The sequence below is a fragment of the Thalia democratica genome, chromosome 8 (assembly GCF_965202585.1).
Source record: "Thalia democratica chromosome 8, ktThaDemo2.hap1.1, whole genome shotgun sequence".
In the NCBI taxonomy this organism is placed as follows: Eukaryota; Metazoa; Chordata; class Thaliacea; order Salpida; family Salpidae; genus Thalia; species Thalia democratica.
The window spans coordinates 13,991,534-14,019,125 of NC_139172.1; the positions used below are offsets into that span (position 1 = coordinate 13,991,534).

Below are 27,592 nucleotides of genomic sequence, written 5' to 3' on the forward strand. Positions count from 1 at the left end.
TATCTTCAAAGTTTGAAAAAGTTTTAAAATACAAAATAGAGAACGAACAGTGAGAACGAACAGTAAGAAAAAGTACATTGTTCAAAGTAAGCGAAGCGTAAAAAAAAGGTCAGTGCTGTTTATCAGCTCAGTTTGAAGTAGTAGAACAAAATAAGACAAACTTTTCGATATAAGGATTTTTTTTATTTTGTTTGAATTTAGATTTCCATAAAAAAGAACTTTTGAAATTTCGAAAACGTCAAAAGGACAATGAAAGTCCTACTAATAAGTATACTTATTTTGACCTTATCACAAATAGTGTGTGGTCAGGGTAGCAATTATGTGCGAGATTCCGTTTTGTTAATCACACCAGAAAACAGTAAAGTGTTGTCACCGCCTTATTTTAATATAGCAACTGGTTTGTTTTGTTTGTCTAAAATAACTTGTAGATTTATTTTTCATTTATTAGACTATACACTTTTTGAGTTCAAAACATTTTTACAATAAGGTTTAAACTTATTCTTACATAACACACTGAAGTTAAGTTTTTTAAAATATTTTTCTATACTTACTGTTATTTTGTTTAAAAAATAAATATATATATACATAATTTACTTGTGTAACTAAACTACCGCAGCTTATTTTTAGCTATATTATTTGACAATCTTTATTATCAGTTCGAAGCAATAAAATGTTTTTATTTTTTAAAACTTTTTAAACTCAAAAACCGATAAAAATTAAAATTATATTTTAAAATATTTTTAGTTTCCTATAGAAATTTTGTTTTTAAGTTTGGTTTTATATTATTAGTAAACAAGTTTTGTCCTTTGAAATTTCAAATGACTTAAAAATATATTCAAGTAAATCAATTAATTTTTTCTAATTTTCTTATTTAAGTACTAATGACTTCATAAAAAAAGAATGACTTTACTAAGCACCTTTTATTAAAAAATATATACGATCAAAAAATTAAAAAACTGTTGTTTGTATTTTCATCGACAACAAACGTTATGGCTAATTTATAGAGCTTATGTTTTTATTGCAATAGTAAAATTCAGGTTAAAAAAAAACACATACCAACATAATTTTCAAGTTAATAAAAAAAGATTACAATTTTATATATTTTTAGGAAAACGAATTTCTGCAACTGCCACCTGTGGAAACGACGGTGCTGAAAGGTTTTGCAAGTTGACGGGAGGAACCAACTACGAGTTCCACGACAACCTCCATCAAGGACAAGTATGCGACATTTGTGACGCAAGCGATCCTGTAAAATCCCACCCAATCGAAAATGCCATCGACGGAACAGAAAGATGGTGGCAGTCACCGCCCTTGTCTCGTGGTAATCAGTACAACAAAATCAACATTACTATCGATCTTGGACAAGTAAATACTTTTTTGTTTAGAATTTTTATGTATAATTTAAGTAAAGTTTTAGTTCAAATTTTTTACAAGAAAGTATTGTATAGAAACATCATAATAAATAAAAACTAAAACCAACTTATTGATATGTTTTCTATTGTAACTTACTTTAATCAATTTTAACTAATCAATGTATAAGTACTTATAAACATTTAAAAGAACTTAAAACTGTTATATGTTTATTTACAACTTTTTTTTCTCATACAACAAGTGTTAAGACAAAAATTATATAAAAAGTCTAAATTATTTCTTGCTCTGAAATATATTTTTTAATATTATCCTTGATAAAAATAATTAAATTGATCCAATATAAAAAACGTCACTAAAAACAAGGTTTTAAGTGCGTCTAGCTTTAAAAATTAAAATTTTATTTACCTTCCATAATTGAAAAATATATATAAGAGAACTGTTGAAAATTATCTAATAGTTTTTTTACCGCCTGAAGACAATGACTACAAAAAAAATATTTATCAAGCTGCATTACAACTCTCTTGGGCGGGGTAAAATTTCAAAAACTACGATTAAGTTTAAACTAGACGATCGGTTTCCTATTCTGTCTCATTCGCATTTTATTTAAATCATTCACATATTACGTCACGACTGTTTTCGACACGCCTCAGTTAAGCCGTGCCGCTTTAGTTATCTTTATGGCCTACTTCAAGTTCTAATGTTTAACTTCTTCAAGTTTAAAATTGTTCAAACAAATTTTGTAAATTGTTTTTACTCAAGTATATAAAACATCAACGAAGTTATTATTTGTAAACACAAAGTAACTGGAACATAAAACTATATTTATATTATTTTAAATAAGTAATTAATAAAAATGAAATTAATTATAACTGGTTACTACTCTATTACAATTATCAAACAACTATATTTAAAAACAACCTAAATTCTATTTTTAATAAGTTCAATTAATTATTGTTTTATAGCAACTTAAATCTTTGAATTAATTAATTAACTCTTTAAAGTTTTACTAAAAACAGCCAAAAAAAATCATAGTTTTATTTAAACTTAAAAGTTACTAAAACAAATATTGGTTTTTTGGAGCAAAAATTACTTCGGTTTATAAGATCACTAAATGTTGTTATTTAGTTCACCCGATAACAGTTAGCTTAGCAAGTAGAGATTAAAATATTATTGATGATATATCACAGTACATTCTTATAAACACTTCACTTTGACAACATTTTGAAATAAAAACTTTTTAAAACTTTCTTACAATTTTTTATGCTTAAATAATAGCTAAAAAGCCAGTTCTTCGTGTTGTACTTTATTAAGTAAAAAAGTTTAAACAATTTAACATGTTTGTTAAATAAAGATAAAATTTCTAGGTTTTTCATGTCGCTTACGTGCTGATTAAGTTTGCCAACTCACCACGAGCTGGAACATGGGTTTTGGAGAGGTCGTCGGACGGTGGAAAGACTTTCCAGCCATGGCAATACTTTGCAAATACTGTGTCGGACTGCTACAATTTTTTTGGAGAGGAAAGTGAGGAAGAAATCACGAGAGATGACTCCGTAATTTGTACAGAAAAATATTCAACAGTGGTTCCATTAGAAAATGGCGAGGTTCTTAAAATACATAATAAAACTAGAACATTAGTTACTTGTTAGAAATTTAAACTAAAGTTTTGTGAATTTCAGAAGCTTATAACTAACTTCTAGGTTTTTAATGAAGCTTTTTATAAGTGATATCTAATTTTTGATGGTATTTTACAACTTATATTTAGTGTACTTTAGTTTTGAGCATGTATTTTTTATTAAAAAAAAAAGCTTTTAAAACATTTAGAGGTGCAAAAATAAATAAACTGTATTACTTTTGTACTTTACATTTTACTTAAAAAGCATATATTTCAAACAGTTTAGGTTTAATGTAATAATTGTTTATTCAAAACACAGTAAATTTAATAAAAACCTGTATAATATAATATAAATGTTGTTGCTTAAAAAAGTTTTAAGTTTTAATGCAGTCAGAATAACACAAGCTGTTACAATGTGAACAAAAAAATAAGATCAATAACAACATCTTAGGTTATAATACCGCTGGTGAAAGGTCGTCCAGGTGACCATAACTTCAGCTACGCAACGGTATTGCAGGAGTGGAGCAAAGCAACAACGGTTCGAGTCAGGCTACTTAGGACAAAAACTCTTCTCGGTCATCTTATGGCTGTTTCTCAGGAAGATCCAACTGTCACCAGAAGGGTAATTATTTGTTTACAAAAAAAGATACATAATAGTTTTAGTTTTATGTAAGCTAGTGTGAGCTTTGATTGATCATTTTAATCTTAGTTTTAATCAAACTTTTAACTTGTGTTATAACTTTTCAGTACTACTACAGTATCAAAGACATTAGTATTGGAGGTAGATGTGTTTGCAATGGTCATGCAAATAGATGCTCTTCGGACCCGTCTGATCGCTACAAGTAATTTCTGTTATAGTGATACAAATAGTATTTTATTTTGAATAATTTAATCGCAGTACTGATTTTACAAAATACTTCATACAAAAAAAAATAAGTTAGTACTTTTTAAGCTCAAGGTTTTCAAACTGCTATAGAACCTTTTTTTTTAAACAAAGCAGTACATTATAGTTATAGTTTAAATGTTTTTTTAGTCATTATTTATTAAATGTTATAAAAAATCTCTGATAAGTAAGTTATCTTTAAAACAAATAAAAAACCATCTAAAGGTACACTTTAAACTTGTTTCACTAATTTGAAAAACTCCTACAGGCTAAAATGTGCATGTCAACACAACACTTGTGGTGATAGTTGTGAAATGTGCTGTCCTGGTTTCGTTCAGAAAAAATGGAGAGCGGCAGTTCCTGAATCCACTAACGAATGTGAAGGTTTTTATATTTATAAATTTACTTAAATTTTGGTAAACTAATAAATTGCTTTACTTGACTTAAGTTTTCTAGTAGCTAACAAGGGTAACTGAATAAAAAAATTGCCTACTAGCAGCATCAACAATTTATTTGGGTATCAAAAATCACACTTCGAAAACTGTCTTAACAAAATTTATTTTATTCTATACTTATTCAGAATGCAACTGTCATGGACACTCTAATGAATGTGTTTACGACGAAGAAATCGCAGAAAGAAGGTTGTCACTCGACAAGTACGGAAAGTACGAAGGCGGTGGAAGGTGCTTGAACTGTGAACACAACACTGCTGGTGTCAACTGCGAAATGTGTGCTGAGGGATACTGGAGACCTGATGACATAGATGCAAGATCGCCCTATGGATGCAGACGTTATTACTTTTTAGTTTTTTACTTTAGAATTTTCAAAAAGCTGATAATTTGTATACTATTAAAAACGTATGTACTTTTTTTTTGCAGTTTACGAACTTATTTAAAATATAGTTAAAAGTATAGTTTGTTTAAAAATAATTATTTTGTAAAGTTACTTTAGATAGGTTACCTATTTAAAATCATGTCGCGATTAAATTTCAAACAAATGGTCTTAATTCAAACAGCCTGCGAATGTGACAGCGAGTTCACAGTAGGAACGTGCGAGCCCACCACTGGAAGGTGTTATTGCAAACCACAGTACGCAGGTGACAGATGTGATCAGTGTGCCCCTGGCTACTACGACTTTCCTACGTGCAAGCGTTAGTTTTGGGATTCTTAGTTTTGTAGCATTTTAAGTAAACTTTATTGTTTGTTATATAAATAGATGTCTGATTAGTTGTGGTTCCGAGTTATAGTTTTTGAGTACAATTTTACAATGTAAAAATGGTATTCATTTTGCAGTATATTTTATTTTTTTGTTAACTAAAAATTTTTCAATCTACCCTTTTCAATAGTTTTTGTAGATAACTAAATAGATTTTTTAGACAAAAATTGAATTGTTGTCTCAAATTTTTTTTATAAAGTTAGTACCGAAAAGAAATTATTTAGTAAAAATGATATTGTTTACCAATATATTGAATCTTTTTTAAACATGTTTATTTTAGATTAATAGAAAACAACTAGAAATCTGTGAACTAATGTCTATTTTTTTAAAGTAAAGTTTTTTATGAAAGAGGCAATTCAACAACTTTTTTCATTATGGTTTTGTTCTTACTTTAAATTAAATTTTGCTAATATTTTTCAACTATGAGTACTGTAAGTTTACGAACTTAAAAAAATCTACTTTATTTCAGTTTGATAACAAAAAAACAATAAGAGAGTAATACTATTGACTTATAAAGGAAGCTCAAGTGGTTTTTTTATAGCTTGTTTATGTGCGTAAATAAGATCAAAAACAACTTAGTTCAATTGCTTTCAATTTTAAAATTTACTTTCTTGAAAAGCTAGTAGATGTTTGTTTTGAAAACACATTGTTTTAATTTACCTTGTTGGTTGAAATATTTTACAAGAATGATCTGCAAATCACTCACTAAGTAAGTTTTAAAGTATGTGTTAGATAATAATTTGTAATAAACCATCAAACAGAATGCGATTGTTACTACAATGGAACATTAAATGACAATTGCCTTCCAGTCGAAGATGCTTGCCCTTGTAAATATAACTTTGCAGGCATGTATTGTGATATGTGCGCACCTACATTTTACGACTTCCCAACTTGCAAGCGTAAGTTATTTTAAAGCATACTGTGTTAACGATGAGAAATATAACATTTGTTTGTAGACAAATTAGTTTGATATTTATCATACCTTTATCGAAAAATGTCAGTCAGTTTTATGAATTTAGTAGCTTTAATGTTTATGAGTGTGAAATAAAAACCTAGTGTACATCCGTTATAGCTGATCAGTATTGTTTTTATGACTTAATAATTTACATTCATTTTTATTAACAAATTTAAGTATTATATACATTCGTTTTAAATTATTGATTTAAGCTGTATTGTGCATGTTTGCAATCATCTGTTGAATACAGATCTAATTAAAACTATTAAGTTTGTTTAAACTTTCAATGAAAATTAACATAAAACTCTTTGTGGAATAAAACCGTTAAAAACTACTTTTTTTTCATTTCCCATTTTAATCAAATTCAAGATTCTGCAATACTAAAAATTATTAAAACCGTTAAGTCTTATTCAAAAAAATAATGCTGTTATAACCAACAATGTTGTTAGTTACTCTTTTAAGTTCTATATTCTTAATTGACAAACACCAGTTGTGACAGCTTTAAAAAATAATTCTAATGTGTGAGTCAAAGTCGACGTTTAAACAATCTTCAAATCTGTATTAGTTCCGTTTAGTTTAAAAGTAAAAAAAGTATCTATCAAATAAAGTGCTATAAAGTATCTTTAATTTGATATTTTTGGTGAGCTGTTGTTTAAAATTAAAACTATAATGGTATAATTTACTTTCTTTTATATACTGACATTAGATGGTTGTTCATTTGCTGACTAAAAACAGTTTAACATTCAAAATAACTTATGTTTTAGAACAACTACAGAAAAACCCTTTATGACTAAAGTTATACAATTTTTTAGCCAGTTTAATTTTATCTCATACATTAATTTTACAATAAATAAAATCATAAAGCTTTAATCACAAGAAATTGTTTTTTTGTTTTTGTGTTGTCTTTAACAGATACAACTAATTAATAAATTTTAGATTTCAAAAGTGTTTCGCGTATCAAAACAGTAAAAGTTATCTGGTTAATTCATTAATTTCTAAACTATAATTTTAAAATTTGAAAGTATTTATTTCTTAACACATAAAAAACAGCAGAAAAAAGATACTTTTAATATTTACTGACATTTATTTTCTGTTTTTTGATGGTATCAAAACGACATACTCTGTTGATGACTGTACGCAATAACGTTAACATGTTGTCAATACCATCAACTCATAATTCTTTAATTTCTAATCATGAATTTTAGAAAGTGCTCAAACTAATTATACTCATGTATTTTTCAGCATGTGATTGTGAAGGAGAGGGTGTCGCGTCAAATGTATGCGACCAAGAAACAGGAAACTGCCAGTGTCAGCAAGGTTTCACCGGACCAAATTGTCGTCAGTGCGCCCCTGGTTTTTACAATTACCCCTTCTGTGCTAGGTGTGCATGCAGTGCTGTTGGTACCACTGAAGATGTTAGTGTGACTTAATATTTTCGTAAAAAATTCATTTATTCTGTGATGCTGTTTTTTTTAAATCCGTTCTGAAAACTTTGGTTTTATTAAATTAGTTTATAAATAAAACTCTCTAAATTACTTTAAAGATTTAATGCAAAAATATGTAGAATAAACTAGTAAGTGCAATATTGTAGGTTTGTAACTCAGAGACAGGGGAGTGCTACTGTCAAGACAGGTATGAAGGAAATACTTGTGATGTTTGCAAAGACGGATACTACGGATTTCCTAAGTGCCAGAGTAAGTTGTTTATTTCAAAAAAACCTTTAGTAAGTTTTATGATGACTTATATTTGCTATTTAATTTCACAAAAAATTAAACCATAAAGTATTAAATTGTTTACTTTTAATAGCTTGTAAATGCACATCACCTGGAAGTGAGAACAACAGCTGTGATAAGGGAAGTGGAAAGTGTACTTGCAAGCCGAACTACAGCGGAGACAACTGTGAACAATGTTCAGCTAATCATTACGGGTTGGTTTTGTTCTACTGCATAGCAATTGTTTATTTTAAGAAGGGTTGCAAATTGGGATTTTTTCAAGAGTGTGTATAAATGAACTCATACTTTTGCCAATTCGACAACGATCTTTTAGAAAGCTCATATTTTATTATTTATAAGCGTTAATAAATTTATTGAAATTATTTTAATAGCTAACCATTGTTTAAAAAAATTAGGTCTAAAAAGTTCTAAGAATATTAATAAATATAATGATATTTAAGCATGTTAATAAAAACAAATACACAAAACTTTAAAAGTTGCAAAACCTGCTATCTTTATTTCGTACAATTTTTTTTTTAACTTATGTGATTAAAACTTGCTTTTTAGAGCTAATATTTTAGCAATTGTTTAATTTTTATTATACATTTGTGGCTATCAAATCTAATACAAACTATTTTTTCAGTTACCCAGAATGCAAGCAGTGCAAATGTAACGCAGACGGCAGCACAGGTGAAGGATGCAACCCAGTCACCGGACAATGTGTTTGTAAAGAAAATGTCAGCGGCAGAAGCTGCAATGAATGTGTAAAAGAATTTTTCAACCATCCAACTTGCGAAGAGTGCTCTTGCAACAAAAATGGCATTAAGGAGTCCAGCCCTGATGTTTGCCTCGCTTTTACTGTCGGTCAATGCGACTGCAAAGACAATGTGCAAGGAAAAAATTGTGACGAGTGCAAACCGTTGTTTTACGATATTTCAAACGGTTGCGTAAACTGCAACTGTTTTGTGCAAGGTACACTTGATGGAGTCGCTGAATGTGACAAAGCTGACGGTCAATGCTTTTGTAAGCCTTACACTTGCACTCAAAGGTGCAGCCAGTGTGAGGAAGGTTTTTGGGGCTTGGACGAACGCAACTATTTTGGATGCAAGTCGTGTAAGTGCGATGTAGGAGGCGCAACTAGTGAGAAGTGTGATATGAATAACGGAAAATGCCAATGTAGAAAAAATGTGAGCGGCAGAAGATGTAATAGACCAAAGAAGCTTCATTACTTTGCAAGCCTCCACAACATTAAAGAAGAGTTTGAAAACGGTTACGGACCAGACAGAAGCCAAGTAAGGTTTGGTTTCGACGAATCTGTGTTTCCTGAGTTTTCGTACAAAGGCTACACTGAGTTCACCAACGTACAAAAGGCAATAATAGTCGAAGTAAACGTGGAAGAAGCGGGACTGTATAGGCTTCTGTTTAGATATCAAAACAACAGACAAGTGAAACTGTCTAGCCGCGTCACCCTAATGCCACTTGAACGTGATCTAGAAGATGGCACTGAGCAGACATACAATGTAGAATTCCCTGTAAACGTAGGAATGAACAAGACCTCCGCCTCTACGATGTACTTTGTTCCCGTTCCGTTTGTTCTGAACAAGGGCACTTGGAAAGTTATCGTTGAAGCTGATAACGGTCTGATACTTGATTACTTTGTGCTTCTTCCCTCGGATTATTACGAGCCAAACATCCTAGAGCAGTCGGTACACCAACCGTGCAAGCCATCCGAATTCAATGGTGGAAGTAATGGGGAATGCTTGATGTTCACTCATCCTGAGCTAACTTCATACAATCACGTATACATTAACGACCTTGTTGATGAAAGCAGATTGAGGAAGCCGACCAGCGCTCATCCAAACATGACGTACGTGAGTGGAAATTCTGGCGATGAAACAGCAAACCAGATGACTTTTGATATTAGAGTTTCTAACTTTGGTGCATATGTAATAGTAATGGAATATGCTTCCTTATCTAAAGAAATGCAACACGTGGAAATAAACTTTAAGTCCGCAAAAGAAGAAAAAACGGCATACTTAAAGTTTTTCTCCTGTGAATATTCTTTCAATTGTCGACAGGTTGCTCTCGACGTCCTTGATGGTGTTCAAGCGTTTGATTTTAACATGATGGAAGCCGAGATTACCGTAAAAGCTAATGCTGGTCAGTCGTTTTACATTCTCAGAGCTTATGCAATACCTGTAGAAGAATGGAACTTGCAAATGGTAGAGCCTAAAGCAAAATGTGTAACTAAGCGTGGCCCATCTTTTGAAAAATGCATGGAATCGTTGTACCCGATTCCCCCAAACGCTTTAAAGTTTGATATTTCTTCACAAGCAGACAAAGTTCTCCTAAATGGACACTCAATGAGACCAGAAACTATTTTCGACGAAAATGTTCCGCTTGTAATGCTTGATGGATCGGACATTAACAACGAGCACAGCAGAGAAAGTCTTACAGTATCAAGAGACAGCTTGGAATTTGACAAGTATGTGTTTATGCTTCATTACTACAATCCACGCCACACTAGCTTTAAAAGTGAAGCAACAATCAATAGCAGCATATCTCAGACAGGAACTTTTGATGTTAAATTTTGTCCACACGCACAGGGCTGCAGGGCTGTTTTCACTACCTCTGAAGGAAATGTTGTTATAGATAACTTAGAAAACTCCCCTGTATCAGTTCAAATTAGTGTTCCTGAAAATAAGTCATTTTGGGTGGAATACATAATGGCAGTTCCAGAGAGCAGCTATAACCCCAGCTTATTTGATGTTGATGCAATTGACAAATCTCCGGAATTCCTTAGACTTTGCAACATAAATGAACAACAAAATGGTAAATCATCAGATTTCTGCGAAAAATCTTCCTTTTCTCTATCAGTCAAGTACAACGATGGAGCAAAGCCGTGTGGTTGCTCTGATGCTGGAACTGAAGGAGGCGCTAAAGCTCAATGTGAACTTAATGGCGGCCAGTGTCCATGTAAAGATAACGTTATTGGAAGACAGTGTACAGAATGTAAAGTTGGATTTTATGATTATCCTAACTGCAAGCCTTGTAATTGCGGTGGACTCGTTTGCGAAAATGATGGTACATGTATCTGTCCTACAAACACAAATGAACCGGACTGTCTCGAGTGTAAACCAGAATTCCACTCATGGGATGTCATTCAAGGATGTCTAGAATGTTCTTGTAACCCTGATGGTGTAAAAAATGCTACTGAAGACATGTCTTGCAACAAAGAAACTGGACAATGTAACTGTCAAGATAACGTAACAGGACAAAAATGTGACAAATGTGCTCCAGGCTACTATGGCTTTCCAAATTGTCAAAAATGTACTTGCGACGACAGGGGTTCAAATTCAGAAGGCTGCGATCCACAAACTGGACAATGTTCTTGCAAAAATAACGTTGAAGGTCTAAGGTGTGATCGTTGCAAAGAGGGATCCTTCCATCTTCATGAAGACAACGAAGATGGATGCATAGAGTGCTTTTGCTCTGGTAAATCAACTCAATGTCATTTTTCTAACTTCCCTGCAACAACAATTGATGAAATGAACGGATGGAATGTTGTCGGTCTAAAAACAAAAGATCCTAGTTTGTTTTTGGAATCAGATGGAGGAAAGGTGACATTAAGAATAGCTAAAGATGACGATTACTTTGATAATACTAAACCACAAAATGGATTGTACTGGGAAGCTCCTGAAAGCTACAGAAACGACAAAATAGCTTCGTACGGTGGACAACTTAAATTTGTCCGACAGTGGTCTAGACCTTCTTCCGGAAGAGGTGATAGTCCGAGCTCAACTACTATTATTGATTTAACCGGCAGTGGGCAGGAAGTCAAACTTCCCGATATCATACTGAAAAATAACGACTACGAAGTCGGATATTTTACACCAAATCGTCACATGGAAGGAGAGATGCAGATTCAGCTGAGCGAGCGAAACTTCAAGCATCTTACAACGATGCAACCAGTAACCAGACCTGAAATGATGAGGTTGTTAAATGGGTTGAGCAAGTTGAGAATACTTGCCTCACCAATAAACAACAACTCACCAATTGTTTCACTAAGAGATGTTTCAATGGAGACAACTGACTATTCTTTAAAACCTAACCCAAGTGAAGCAATTCCCGGAGTAGAAGAATGCATATGCCCCGAAGGCTACAGTGGGCATTCTTGTGAACAGTGTTCACTTAAATACTATGCAGACTACTCAGCTGGAGCAGATGTCGTCTGTAGGAGGTGCGAGTGTTACCCGAATTGTGATGTTTGTGACGATAATGGACAATTGCGTGGTCATGAAGATTGTCTTCACAACACAGGTGGAGAAAACTGCAAAGAGTGTAAGGTTGGTTATTATGGCAACAGTACAACAGATGGAGTAGTAACCAACTGTATGCCATGTTCTTGTCCTTTCCCTGATGCCGAAGGAAACTTTGCTGATTCTTGCTCAGAAATTGATGGTGAGCTAATGTGCATCTGTGATGATGGATACGCAGGTGCCACTTGCAATATGTGTGCTGAAGGATTTTACGGAAACCCAGCGGTACTAGGAGGAACTTGCAAACCATGCAACTGTAACGGAAATCTTGACTCCAACTTGTTGATTGAAGCATGCGACACTCTTACAGGTGAATGTAAAAACTGTATGTTTAACACGGGTGGAAAGAACTGCGAAAAGTGTGCTGATGGTTACTACGGTGATGCTATTGATGCAAGAGATTGTCGCAAATGTGATTGTGACGAATGTGGTACAGAAGAGTGTAACCATGCGAACGGAGCCTGTACATGCAAGAATAACGTTGAAGGTTACCATTGCGACAGGTTGAAACTTTTTTCGAGTAAAAACATTTATTTTTTAAATTATTTTTAATTTAACTTTGCTAAAAATAGGTGTGAAGTAGGATATTGGGGTTTTGAATCTTGTAATGGGTGCAAGGCTTGCGACTGCGGTGAAGCTTCTGTGGGCAGCCTTTGTGACGTAATAAGTGGACAGTGCGTATGCCAGCCGAACGTCGTTGGTCAAAAGTGCGATAAATGTGCTCCGGGTTTCTGGAACTATGGCCCAGAAGGCTGCAAGCGTAAGTACAAAGCAGTTACTTCTAACTTTAGTAAAAAGAATAAAATATTCACTAAAACATCAACAAGGTTTTACTAACTTTAAAAAAAACTTCGATAACTGTTTTTAGATAATATTTATGTGGTTTTTTATTTAATTTTTCATTTTAATTAGCATGTAACTGCCGTAACGGAGGCAACTGCAACCCAGTTAATGGTGAATGTGAATGTCCCCCAGGAATCACTGGTGATCAATGTGACGAGTGCGAAGAAGAAAGATTTGTTCTCCACCCGGGACAGTCTTCATGCGAACGTAAGTAAATAAACAATCTTTTATTATTAGAAAAAGCTACTCTTAATATATGTTTTTTTTTTAAGTAAATTTTAAAACAAGAAGTAAAGCTTAATAAACATAAACTTAGGTTGTGGAAAATGCACTGATGACCTTCTAGACAACGTTGAGGAAATGACAGTTGATTTAAAAAAAGACTATGAAAAGTTGAAAAATGTGTCTGTTGGCGTTTTTGCCCATCAAAGACTTTCAGACCTTAGCAATAAAGTTAACAACTACTCAGTTAGTTTTGTCTTGTATTTTAAAATATTTCATTTTTAAATTCAAAAAACCTGAAACAACTAAATAAGAAATAAGTTATTAGCAAAAGTAACGTGTTTCACTTTCTAGTTTTTTTTTTACTTGAATGTAATAATTTCTAATAAAGCTTATTTATAATTATAATCATAATCATTGCAACAGTTACATCAATAAGGTTCGCACTTTAAAATGAGGCAAAAGTGAGTAGCTTACCTTAAATAAGTACCTTACAGTTTCGAGATAAGTTATTTCTTTTACAAACACAATAATAGCTAATGTCTACTATTTTTTAAAAAATACGGCTTTTATTCAAAAAACATTTGAATCATCTTAGAACTTATAATATTAAGATCATGTTTTCATTTTTGTTTTACTTTATTCGTTTAAAAAAGCCCATTAAACTTTTTTTTTAAGTTTTTTAATTCACTTACTTTGCAGGTTTAGTCACCTTGCGCGGGTGCGTACCTTATCGATTTGTCTAATCTAACTTACATAATAAGTATTAAAATGAAATACAAATTTAATAAAACTTATTAATAGTTACTAGTAAACTTCTAAAAATAAATTGGTTGACACTTTAACAGAGTCATGTTGGTGAAACTCAAGATATGCTTGAAAACGCTTTTGAGCTTGTTAACGACGTTGGAACTGATCAACGAATCAAGAATCTCGACTTTGATGTTTCAGGATCCGGAATTGAGGTTAAAAACTTAAAACTTTATGTCTGACTTGAATTTACAAACTGTGTGTACAAATTCAAATTTAAAATACAATTATGATTTCATTTAAATCACTTAGTTAGTTTTTGATAGTTTAGATTAATTTTATAGGTGATTTCAAAAAAAAATGCTTGCACCCTAGTTGAATTTTAGTTTTTATTTAAAGTACTACTGCTTCAAAATGGTGATAAAGAAATAAATCAAAAATTATGATTTTTTTAAAAAGGATGTCACGTGAAAACTTTCAACAAGATTTAGTTTAAAATGTTTGAATTTTTATACGAAATTATTTTCATACGTTTTTTTATCACTGTTTAAGCTAGTAAGTTAATTTTTTTTACAAATATGATTTTGCACTAATTTGCTCATACAAATCACTAATTCACAAAAATTGATTTTGCTCACTTTTACACGCTCACTCTTAAACTTACGACGAAAACTTCTGTTGCGCTCTACTTCACAACAAAGCAGGATGAGGAAACAGATGGGTCTGGTTTTAGCGAGACGACAACTTTGTTTATCCCTGAAGGCGGTCTGACAGACATGCCAGAACCTGACACTATGTTGAGCGAGTTTGTATCTAGACTTTCTGTTGTTGACGACCCAGTAAGTTTGAGCAAACATAAAATCAACTTTAATTATTATGGTTTTACCAAATAGATGATTTTGCTTTATAAATTATAGTTTAAGCTTGAAACAAAGCTACCTTTGCAGTTGTATTAGGTGCTACATAGCTTTTAAGAGACAAAATTTCGAAAAAAGTTATTACTGAAATTAAATTTGCTGAACCACTGTGTTCTTAAAGGTTCTTGTGTTTTAATTTAACAAAAAAAAATTAAGTAGACTTTTTTAATCATAGAAAGTTTTTTTATAAATTTATAGTTTCTTCGCTATAATACTAAGTTGTATAATATTCAATCAATAACTAACAATCAAACAGAAAAACGAAAAATTTAAGAGAAAATAAATCTAGTTCTTTTAACTTTTACAGCCGCTAACAGTTTATAAATTTTGAAATATAAAAATAAAAGTTTAAGTTTTTTAAGTATCTCGTGAAAATACTCAATTTATTGTAACTTTATAAGGTAAATAGAACTAATTATTTTTTATTCATATATATTATTGCAGGTATCGAAAATGTGCGAAAAGGTGGGTAATATGACCATGGAAGTTCAACTGACTATGGATGATGTCTTTTTACTTTCTGAAGACGCAATGGATTTAGAAGACTTAGCAGATAATTTCGCTAATACTTCTGTTCAACTTCTTGACTCAGTAGTTTATTAAGTTGTTTTTAAACTAAATTAAATCAGTGAAAGTAGCTCAATATTTTTCATGTAGCTGATTAACATTTTAAAATGTTAAAAAAGAATCTAAAGTTTAAATACTTTAATTATATATTCAAATAATTTTTTTGTTTATAGCCACTTTCAAAATTAAGTCAAAACTTATTTGAAGTAATTTTTTTAATGTTCCATTTTTAACCTTTTTTTTAAATATAAGAAGGTAGACCTATTAAATCTAATTTTAAACTTGATCGTACAGTAGTATTTTAAAACTCAGAGCGGAATAATTGCAATTTTATGTGCAGCAGTTATTGTTGTAAAACTATCAAGTAATATACTACTGCTTTTTTAGAAAGTATACAAATTTACAATCTATAAAAACTAGATTCAAATGGATATTAGTAGCAATTCAGAAGAACTAAACAAAAACTTAGAAAAAGCGAAAATTCTTGTTAATGAAATAAGGTTAATGAACCTAACAACTCAAAACGATGTTGCTCTCCAAGAACTTCAACTCTCACAAGCACGTTAGTAGACTTTATCGCACAAATAGACATTGCTATATATTTATAGATGCTTATTTTCAACAATATAGACCCTTTTTACAACTAAAGTAGTTTGTTGTAACATGTTAAATACGTTTTACCAAAAGTTGTTCATCTATAGATAAGTATATGTTTGTTAAGTTAGCGCTTCTTTTATAAAAATGTCATATTTTAAAGTTTTGAACGACATTGAACTCAATTTTACGGATCCTTCGGCTTCTATGGAAATGGAGATTAATGATGTAATGAAAGACTTAGAAATGAGACACGAAAAACTTAGAGATCTTAGAAACAAACTTAATGACGCACAAGAAACTACCAACGTAGCTAGGGACGCAAACTCTGTAAATAGCAAGAATTTGACTGAACTAACTGATGTCATTAATGGTTAGATATTTTTTATACTGTTTTACGTTTTTCTTTTAAAATATTAAGAACATACTTTTTAGTTTAGTTTTAATTTAAAAACTGATATTTTGAATTAAATATCAAGGGATTAATATGGATTTAAATATGGCTGGTTCGGACCTTAACGTCGCAGAAGACCAAGTAAAACTTGCTGTTTTGTCAATCTCTAAAACTGATCAGATGGTCAGTACTGAGCTTGACCTTATCAACGAAAATTTAGAAGAAAATCTCAACAATATGACAATTGTACATGACGATCTAAATAAACAGGTTTTTTTGTAGTAGCTTTTCAAAAGTTATTTAAAAATAGTTATATTTCAAAACCCTATAACTATAAGTTACTTTATTCTTATTAATTTTAAATTTTGTTAAAATCTATTTCATTTGTATTACTGAAAATACTTTTAAGCGATACTTACTGACTAAGTTTCTTATTTTAAATAAAATTCCCTTGATTTCAACGATCTAATAACCTTAATTAAACTCTGCCTTTTAAAATGAAACTGTTATTTTTCAGATGAAGTCTTTGAACGATTCTTTGTACGCAGCTATTGACCACGCTGTAGATTTACAAGAAAAAGCAAAGTCCCTGCAGTCTATTGAAATGAAAGAAAGTAAACCAACTGAAGTTGCTAACAGATGGAATAACATTGCTAAAGCAGTAGAGAAAGCTGAACAAGCAGCAAACCAAGCATTAAATGTTAGATTATTTCTATATTCGAATAGGATATACTTATCTTACTGTCTAAATTATAATACATAATTTTTTGAAACAATAGGCTTCAAAAAATGCAGCAGCTAATGCAGCAGAAAAAAATTTGGAAACAGCAGCTAAAGAATCTCAAAACGCTGCTTCAGAATTGTTAGCAGATATTACAAGTGTTAAAGACAATGACCTAAAGAATATACAGGATTCTGAAAATGTCAGTAAAATTCTGCTTTTATTAATATAAAGTTATAAGGAAAGCACCTTCTTTGACACTAATTTTTAAGTTAAAAGTTCGGTTTTAGTTTGATAAGTTGCTTACTTTTAAGTTTAAATTGTTGAGTGCTTCAAAAATATTTAATAGCTTTTTTATAATTTTTTATTCGTTTTAGATAGTTTTAAAACTTTTATAATTTTGCATTTTTTTTAAATTAAAAAACTTATATTAAGGCTGCTGCAGAAACTATTAAGTCTTTAGAAGATTCAAGAGACGAATTAATGAAAAAACTTAATAAACTAAGTTCAGAGGCCGAAGGAGTTGGTAGCGGATGTAAGCTTATTTTATGATTAAAGTATCTGTTTTGTAAACTTTATAACATCTTTTTTCCGGTGCATAACTTAATTTAAAAAGATAACAAAACATTCTTTCTATAAATTTATTTGAGATATTTCGTAGTAAGTCTTATCAAAACTTATATCTTACTAGATTAAACTGAATTGAATTGAAATAAGAATACACTGTAGTTAAAAGTTTTAAAATATAAAATGACGTAATAATCGTATGCAAAAACTAACTAAATACTTATACTGTACTAGTACAACAAAGTTCTACAGTATAAGCATTTGGTTAGTTTTTGCATTCGATTATTACGTCATTTTATATTTTAAGACTTTATTCTACAGTATATTCTTATTTTAATTTCAATTCAGTTTAGTTTAGGAAGATATAACTTTTGAAAAGACTTACTACGAAAGATCTCAAATAATTTTAAATGAAAAAAGATATATGTGTTTTGTTATATTTTTTAAATAAAATTTATAAGTAGAATCATATATATCCGTAAAGAGTTGTTTTAAAAAAAAGTTTTTTTTTTAAATTGTCTTATGTAAAAAATATTTTTCCTACAATTAAAGTTTATCATAACACAAAACATAATGTTCTTTAAGTTCTTATAATATGCAATTTAAAAGTAAATATTTTTGGCAGCTAAATTTAATGAAACACTAAACGACGTCCTTCTCTTTTCGCAACAAACGAAGTCTACAAGCCAAACTGTTTCAGACGATGCAGATACACTTGACGAAGTTCTTGATAGGGTGGATGACGTCATCACTGATATTCCTTTAGAAATGAACGACCTTAAAACCAAAGGTAAAACTACCTGCATGTATCTTTTGTTGTACAAAATATATTTTTAAGTTTCTCTCATAAACTTTATATATTCATAAAACTGTTTGTCTTATCTCGTATTTTGAATTTTAACCCACTTGTTTATTTTAATAATTTAACTTCATACATTTATAAAAACATTGCTTAATAATTATTTTTTTAAGTTACTAGCTTTTAGTTAAATTTAAATATGAAAATAAATTAATCAACATTTTCACAAAATAATTGAATTGAAGTAAATAAAAATTTTAGAAACCTAAAACTCGTTAAAACAGTTAAATTGTGCAAAAAATAAAAAAATAACCACAAAGTATTTACGCCATTACGTTTAGTAATTTTTTATAGTGTATGATATATATAAGATGTAACGTTAAAAGGCGTTAAATCCTAGAGATCCTGATAAGCTAAGCTTATCGGAATATATAATACAGATGTTTTTGTGTCAAAACTTTATTCCGACTAACGGCGTTTCACTGCTCTCGAATAAATTTAAGAACAGATCTACGGAGTCTAAAAATATTAACACACATTAGAAAAAAGCATGTATAATCATATGGGATTATACATGCTTTTTCGGAATAAAGTTTTGACACAAAAACACCTGTGGTTTAATATATATATAGATATATTGCAATAACGTTCGACAAATTAAGTATTAAAAAAATTACATATTGAATTATAAAGTATTTAATAACACAGTTGCCAGTGTAAAAGGATCATTGGAATCTAATAAAGCTGCGTGGGTAAATGCAGCAAATGCTAAGAATAAGGTAGTTGAAAAACTAGCTGAGCTAAAACTTGGTGGGAAAATTGAAGAGCTAAAGAAAAAAATTCAATTGACTAGAAATAAAGCTAACCTAGTTAGTTGAACAATTTTACTAATACATGTAGGGTGTTTTTATTTAAAAACACGTTTAAATTAAAGTTATTGGTCATAATTATAAATAACCATATATTTTTTTTACTTCTAATCGATATAATACTAAATTTAATTCATTTATATATCCAAGAGTAGTACACATGCTTTTTATTTTTATAAAATAATAGGTTTTAAACCATTTAAGCACTGTTTTGCAAGTATTTTTAATCATATACCTGATGAGTCTTTTATCTCATAAAATACTCGTTAATTTACATGGTCTTGTCAAACTTACAGGTGAAAGCTAACATGAAGTTTGACGCAGTAAAACCTCACCAAAGCGAACTGAGAGTTCCAACGGTAATGACGAATCCAGCTCACTCTATTGAAATGACAGCTCAACTTCGTGTGAGCTCAGGAGCAATCAACAACAATGTCATTATGCTGAAAGACACCAGAGTTAGTTTTTTTTTTGTTTTCATAAGTGTTGCAGCATTAAAATAGCAGATTCAGTATCGCTAGAAAACAGAATAAGATAAATGGTAAAAAAATTGTTAGTTTTTTTGAAGAATTGTATAAATAAAAAACTGAAATCTTTGAAACCCTAAATAATTAATTATTTTTACTAAAATCATTATTAAATAAATATAGACTGATGGTGACTATGTAAGTCTTACAACAAAAGACGGAAATGCAGTTTTCACATGCCAAGTAGGAGGAGGTACGGCTGAGATTACATCAACACAACCTATTAATGATGACGGATGGAGAAAAATTGTTATGAAAACGTAAGCCTACTTATACTTAATAGAAAAGTAGTTTGATATTTTCTTGGTTATGTTTTTAGTTAATTAAAATATTAAGTTAGGGGTAGGCAACTTACGACTCATAGGTTAAATCCGTCCTGCTAAAACAAGTTTTTTTTTTCCCGCAACGATATTTTTGCTAAAGAACAACTTGTGCAAAACAAATGAAAATTGGGCTTTAAAAAGATAAGTGTGCTCTTAACTTGATCTTGAGTCCACATTAGTGCATACTAAGTAATCATTTCATTACGACTTTACTTTAAAAGATTTTTTTTTGTGTAATTTTTTTAAATATTTAAAATTATTTCAGGCAAATCTGGTCCGCCTACTAAAAAATTTATCTACTTTTTATTAAATGATATAAAGGTTTAAAAATTAACAGTGATATAAAAAAAAAGTTTTTAATTCAAAAAAAAAATAATACACCAACTACTACTATTTAAGCAGTAAACAGATTAAAATAAGTTTTACGTCTATAGTAAGTTCGACAAGTGTTCTCAGTATTAACATGTTCTATTTAACGTATATTTACCTTAGTGCTAAGATATAAATCGTTTATATTATATATTATTCTTACTTTTATTGACCAAAATTCACTATAAAATGCCAGAGCATAGTTTAATATAAGTATACTTTTTTTAAGTCCTATGCCAAATCAGGTTAAAAAAATAATTATTTTTTTTAAGAAACGGAAACGTAGTTAACATGAAAATAAGCAAGTTACAAGATGGCGGTACGTTTGTTGAACAGGAAAATTTAGAAAAAACAACAACTAGTGATGATCTTGTGGCTAAAATCTCTCAGGCATCTATGCAAATACTTCTTGGTAGATGGGAGGGTGCTGTAAGTTTACACGCTGATAGAGACTAAAACATATTCTAAACACAGACATATTGAAATATCTATAAGCTGAAATAGTTAATTTTATTTAATGTAGTGTTTAAAACTCGCAACCTTAATAAAAAAACACTTCACTGTAATGTTGTCTAAATGATAATTTTTTTTGATAAAACAAGCGATTGGTAAAAGTAAACAAGCAGGTTTTTTAAAATACAAATTTCTATATAGAATTCTGCAACCGGAAACACTGCAGATTCTAGCTTCTGTATCTCAAGCTTAACTCTTGGTAGTGGTGAAAAGGCTGGTTTGTACAACTATATAGGCTACAACGGTACACAACCTGCTAAACAGTGTAAAGAAAGGTTTCTATAATAAATTACATATGTTTTTATTATCACATTTATTTATAAATAATGTTTTAATTAACTAACCATTTTTATGTAAACTACATTATGAAAAATAAATTGACTTTTGAAAAGTTTTTTCTTCTATTAACATATGCGTTTTAATTTCTATACTGACCAAAAAATACTTTATAGGTCGTATAAATACAAAAAGCTCTTAAACACATACACTTAAAGTTTAAACTTTCATGTTAAAATATTAAACTGTTTGTAAATATCATAAAATCAGATTTTTACAATCCTTAACAAACTATCCTCTAAACTGTTAGTTTTTTTTTTATCATGCATCGCATTTTACGTTTACTTTGATATAAAATTTAAAAACAGTTTGAAAGCTAACGGATTGCCCTCATCACAATCATGGAGATTTTCAGGAGTCAACTCATACTTGAAATACGAACTTAAAAATGCGTTTAAAGCCTCGGCTTCTCCCGGAAAACCACAGTTTATTGGTTTTACTATGCTCTCGTCAAAATCCGATGGACTTTTGTTTGTAATTGGAAACGATGTTGTAAGTTTTTTGAAGTGTTAAGTTACAAAATAAATAATCTTGAAAAAAATTATATAAAAAACATAGAAACTGTCTCGTTCAAACATTTATAAATTATTTGTTTAAGAAATTTTCATAGCGATATATGTTTAAAGACTTATAAACTGAAAATAGTTTAATACTTCTGGTTTGTAACTGAATAAACTAGTTTAAATTTTTTAATGCCACATTTTTTGACTACAAAGTAGCTCTTCTTTGTTTTTTACAAAATATTACGATCAAAATTCAAAAAATTATAACCGATAATACCCTAAAAACGTACAATGTTGCTTAAGACCCAACATTTATATCTTAACATTTTGAAAATTACATTTAGAAAAAAATTAGTAGTTTTTTTTTAAACAACTTGTTACTAAGTTTAAGCTAAATGTTAATTAGAACTGTTAAGTTTAAGAAAAATAAATCCAATTTGTACTATTTTTTTTTACAAAAATAATAAGTAAAATCAAGTTAAGTTAGTCTTCTTCTTAAAGTTTTTGACTGACATTTAAAGGCCATAAAACTAGAAAGCGTAGAGTAAATTTTTGTTACTTTTTTATCGTACCTTTCAATAATTTTTTTATATTATAAACCAACTGAAAACACTTTCATTAGATATTTTAAATTTAGAAAAAGTATATTTGTGTTATTTCGAAACTAGTTACTAATGTGATAAAAACCTCGCAAAGAATTATATTAATTATAGAAGACTATATTAGATACTACAATAACACAGTAATCCAATAACACAATAAATTCTAAAACTAAAGTAAAAATGAATAAACAGAAACAATTCTTGGCAATGGAAGTGGTTGCAGGTAAAATTCAAATAGTTTTTAACTTTGGATTCAAGACACCCATATCAGAACCACTTGGGGGAAAGCTTCTTGTTCAAGAAGCAGGTAAAATGGTTATAAGGGCTGGGTACATTACCAGCATCAGAACTGTTGCTGTAACAATAAATGGCGGGTAAGTTATGGTTTTCTAACAATTTATTCAGTAGTTTATACGATTTCGTTAAAAACCCTAAGTTTTTTTTCAATGTTTATAAACAAAACATTTTTTTGAGCTTTTCCTGGAGCATTATTACTTTTGTTACATCGTAAAGAAATTTAATTGAAATTATAGTTTAAAGGTTGAAATTTTACGAAGCTTTGCCATTAAATTGAAAAATGTTAGAAAAATAAGCTTTCAGTGTTTTGAAATTCTTAAAACTCAACAGTTATAAGAGAAGCAATAAATATTTACCTCTCTTATCTTTTTGTGTTTATACATAATTAAGGCTTGGATTTTTTAATTGTTGTGTTTCATTGACCAATTAAGGCTTTATTTTACTTTCTATAAAAATCTAGATACTTATTTAGGAATCAAAGTTTAAAAAAGATAAAATTAATAAAAAGACAACTATTCATTTACTAGTTGATTTGAACAGATTAGTTATAAAATATGTATTTAGTTCAAAAATAACATAATTTACTAATATCTTATTTTTTTTTAGTTTTAAGAATAAATTAATGCTAAACTTGTTTTTCAGAAACCCGCTCAGGGTGAAATGGAGTGAGGATGACTGCGAGGAGTCTGGATGCAAACCACAATTAAACAGCAACATTTGGGTTGGTGGAAGTTGGTGTGACGACGTTCCTGACGCGTAAGTTTTTTGTTTTTTAAATATTTTTAGACCATTTTATTTTAGCGTTTTGTTCTGTATAGAGTTTTAAACAAATTACTAACAGTTGAAAACTTTTAAAAGTAAGTCAAAAAAACATTTTATCGGAATTAACGTCTTCTTGAAGTGCAAACGTATTTTTTTCTTCTGATTAAACGATGTATAGTTTCCATATTAATATAACATAAACAGAAAAACCCGAAAGATAATTATTACGAGTTACTTTATTAAACTTTTATTGGTTTCGATTGAACTTTACTTATGCTGTGATAAAAAAGTTTAATTTCAAATTATAAAATTTTTGATCCGGAAATAAAGCAACTATGTATACAATAAAATACATTAAAACTAGTTACTGTAAACTATCTTTTAACAGAAGGTATTTAGTTTTAAAACTACTTTAAAGCAGGTACTTAAGTTTAACTGAGTATATTGCCATAATCTTATAAACGGTAACCTATAATATATTTTTTTTATTTAAAAACTATTTACCTAGGTTTAAATATTAACACTTCTTATAAGTTCATTTCTATCTTTTATATAAAAATAAAACTTCTTCAACTTTAAAGCTTGGAAAAATACGTTGTGAATTTGAGGACACATTACAGAGGATGTATCAGTCAACTGCAGTTTAACGGAAGGGCTACTTTACTCAAACAAGCAGCTGAGAACATTGGTGTTTCCATAGGATGCTCTGAAGAGGTTTGTTTAGTGTACAGTTGTTAAACTCACAACCTGTCTACTTTGTTATCTAGTTCTTTTTTTTTAAACAGTGTCTTTTAAATCCAGTGTTCCTTCGTTATATGAAAACAAACTAGACGTTTATTTAATATACATTAAATATGTGACTAACTATATATAAGTACATGTTTAAATGCAAACTATATTTTCTTAGTATTTATTAACATTATTTATGAATCAGTTTAGTTTTAAAGCTAATGTTAGTTTACTCATTATTAAATCATACTTTACTAATTTAAGTCACCGAGCCGTATCCAAAATATAATTAATTTTATACCCCTTCAATATCGTTTTGAAAATATTATATATTTAAAAGACAATCAAAAACATCGAACTGGACGGTAGCAGCTACTTAGCATTGACTTCCTCTTCAAGCGACGCCGCTAGTGGAAGTGGGGGAGTGAGCTTCTGCTCTGCTGAATCAAGCGGAGGAATAATTACAGTTTTTGATGACCAGGTATGAGTTACTTATGAGAATTAAAAGTAAAATAAGTTACTTATGAGAATTAGAAAATAGTTGTTTAGCTTCCAATAAAAAAACTAAGCACTAAAAGTTCAAACTAACACTTGCTTATAATTTGCTGCATGTTAACACTAAATCGATCAAAAAAGCTTACATTTGTAACTAAAAACTTTGATAGTAGATTCAAGAGGTTATTAGTTGTAGAAATTTAGCTTCATCAAAGATAAATTATTGGCAGCTGCTTCAAAACAGCTTAATAGTTTAAATTAAAAATAGGTAGCATGGTTCAAGTTATATAAAATCATTAAAAAAATTAAAATCGTTACATCAATAAAGTAAAACTGTTGCATCTTTAAATAAGTGATATAAAGTTTTATAAACTAGCTAAATATTAACTTTTACAAACTGAAGTAGAACATTTTTTTTATCAAAAAATTTAATGATGAAATTTTTCAAAAGTAAAAATAAAAATACTTTAAAAATCTAACATAATAAAAAGGGTTATAAAGTTAGAAAAAAAAACTTAAATTAACATTTTTATTTAATGCTACAGTTGTTTTTAGTACTTTTAATGATTTAATACAAAACAGAGATGATTAAAATGTTTTTTTATGCAGTATTGTATTTAAGTAACTTTTTTTTAAGTAGTTACAATTGATAATAATGTTAATAATAATGATAATGGCTGAACTATACTATATATTAAAAAAATTTCCATGTATAGCCTTCCTCTTGATTTATTTTGGTGTACTAATTTTTAAGGTAGTTTTAACGACTATATTCTCAAAATCATTGAAAAAAATTATCTGATTTTTCTGCTTGCCCACCATATTTTTTTTTGTTTTTGCATTGTTGATAAGTTTGATTAATGCACTTAGTTTTACACACTTAAAACATTATTTTTTAATCAAAGTTTCATTAAGCGTAAACTGCTTATACAAAATTATGAAAAGATTAATCTGTGACAAAAATATAATAAAGTAAAAGTTAGTATTAAGTACAATAAAATAGCAACGCATTCTTAAATTTAAATGATCTGAAAAGATTGAAACCAATAATATAGACAAAAATTTGCGCGTTGCAACAAAATTTCAGCAATCAGTAATCTACATCTGCAGTTCAAGTTGATAATTAATTTTTACTTATACAAAAATAAATAAATGGAGTTTCAATTAGTGTGTAATGTTAATAACTTCGCTAGTTTTTTAATAATTATTGTTTAAAGTAAAAGCTTATGTAGTATGATAATTTTTCAAAAGTTTAAAATTATTTAAAATTATTTCGTACAATTTTATTTGTGTTAAAGTGTCATTAAAATCAATAACTCAAGCACAATTTTTAAAGATACTGTTATAATTTATTTGTACGGTCATTCTATGTTTTCTATGTGACTAAAATTATTAAAAGATGCAGAAAAACGTTATTTTTTCTACAGATTGATTTAAATATTTTCAAAATTTTTAAAGTTTCTTTTCAACAATTTTTTTTACCCAAAAAATAAATTTAAACCATGATCGAAACAAAGTTTTGCCAACAAGGACTTAAAAACTAGTTGTATGTTTTTTGTATAATAAGTTACTTTGTACTTGACTAAATAGCTAATAACTTTTTAAATATGTAAAATTATGTGCAAAAAAATTTTTTAACTTTTGTCTTAAATAAGACTAGTTTTCAACTAACTTAAAAAAAACTCGTTAAGAAATCAATTATTCTAAACATAGAGGTAGTGTAATACTTTTAGGTTTGTAGTGCTACTAATAAATAATATTTTTTCACTAAATCCTTGACCTTATGCGCTTTAATTTAGTTTCTTGCTTTTCAAACCTGCTGTTTTGCTTTGCACTGACTTTTTTGCTTTGAAAATTGGTGATTCAATATTAATTTTGTTGTTTTCTGAGAAGCATAAACACTTTATTAGGAAAAGGCATTAATAAGTACTGAAGAAGTCGAAGCAGAAGATGATGCAGATTCTGACGTAGGAAATTTAGGAGAAGTTTCAGATGTTGTTATTTCAGATGTTAGGCCTGTAACTGAAGCATCTGTAAAAGAAACAGAGGCTACTACAACAAAGAAAGTTCCACCGGCACCAAAAAAAACAACAGAATACGATGAATACGGCTTTGGAGGAAATGATACACCAATTGAAGACGCCCGTCAAGTTGCTCCTAAATCAGCAGACTCTGATGTCAATAATAATGGAACGAGCGCTGGAAGTTTAACAATTGTTGTTGCGGTTATCGCTGCTGTTGTCCTTATTTCCCTTCTGGCCGCAGTTGTCTCTGCTTTCCGTAGTCCACCGACTTCTCTACCAGGTCCAAGTCCGGCTGCTGCTGCTGAAAGTGTTCCTTTGCAACAGCAGCAAGCTGCTCAGATGGACTGGTAGTCTCTTAATTGGAAGTTGTAAATATCTTAACATCCGCATTACCTCTTATCAACGAGGCACACTAAATTTTTTAATCTCTTGACTTTGACAATACTTTATCTCGATCACTATGAAATATTTAATGTAATCAACAGTCAAAGCTTAATCTTGTAGCCTCTTTTCAGCATAGAGTTATTAACTCGTTTTTCTTAACTTTTATTCAACTAGTTTAAATTTTTTACAAAGGTACAGTACCAAGCATTTGTTTTTTTTTTTTTTTTGTAGTTTCTCCTAAAACATAAACTTTTAATAACATTGTACATATGAAAATTAATATTTTTTATTATAATTTTCAAGCTATACGCCCTGTTTTAATTTAATATACACTGATAATAACAACTTAGTTGTTATAAAGTTGATGATATTTTAAATTTATTTAAAACAGCGTAATAAAATTGTAAATAGATTTCAA

General features: G+C 29.6%; 1 protein-coding gene across 3 annotated transcripts; it reads left to right on the plus strand.

Moving 5' to 3' along the window:
• The first annotated feature begins 162 nt into the window (after positions 1-162).
• Positions 163-27,586, plus strand: LOC145842087 (laminin subunit alpha-5-like). Of its 3 annotated transcripts, none has more exons than XM_082949466.1 (37): positions 163-397; positions 1,109-1,365; positions 2,736-2,972; positions 3,435-3,605; positions 3,731-3,825; positions 4,135-4,250; positions 4,447-4,656; positions 4,882-5,016; positions 5,843-5,980; positions 7,279-7,451; positions 7,628-7,730; positions 7,843-7,963; positions 8,392-12,570; positions 12,640-12,827; positions 12,980-13,117; positions 13,227-13,378; positions 13,981-14,097; positions 14,584-14,721; positions 15,244-15,390; positions 15,787-15,928; positions 16,124-16,333; positions 16,440-16,624; positions 16,872-17,054; positions 17,134-17,277; positions 17,511-17,610; positions 18,268-18,432; positions 19,150-19,310; positions 19,607-19,768; positions 19,961-20,097; positions 20,802-20,958; positions 21,184-21,317; positions 21,687-21,870; positions 22,676-22,857; positions 23,423-23,536; positions 24,124-24,256; positions 24,612-24,752; positions 26,677-27,586. In XM_082949466.1, the coding sequence occupies exons 1-37, from the start codon at positions 250-252 to the stop codon at positions 27,139-27,141; spliced, it is 10,062 nt and encodes a 3,353-aa protein (XP_082805592.1). In that variant the 5' UTR covers positions 163-249; the 3' UTR covers positions 27,142-27,586. The 3 variants fall into 3 exon arrangements, with proteins under 3 accessions (XP_082805592.1, XP_082805593.1, XP_082805594.1); XM_082949467.1 differs by having other exon boundaries at positions 14,587-14,721; XM_082949468.1 differs by lacking the exon at positions 14,584-14,721.
• Positions 27,587-27,592: the final 6 nt, after the last annotated feature.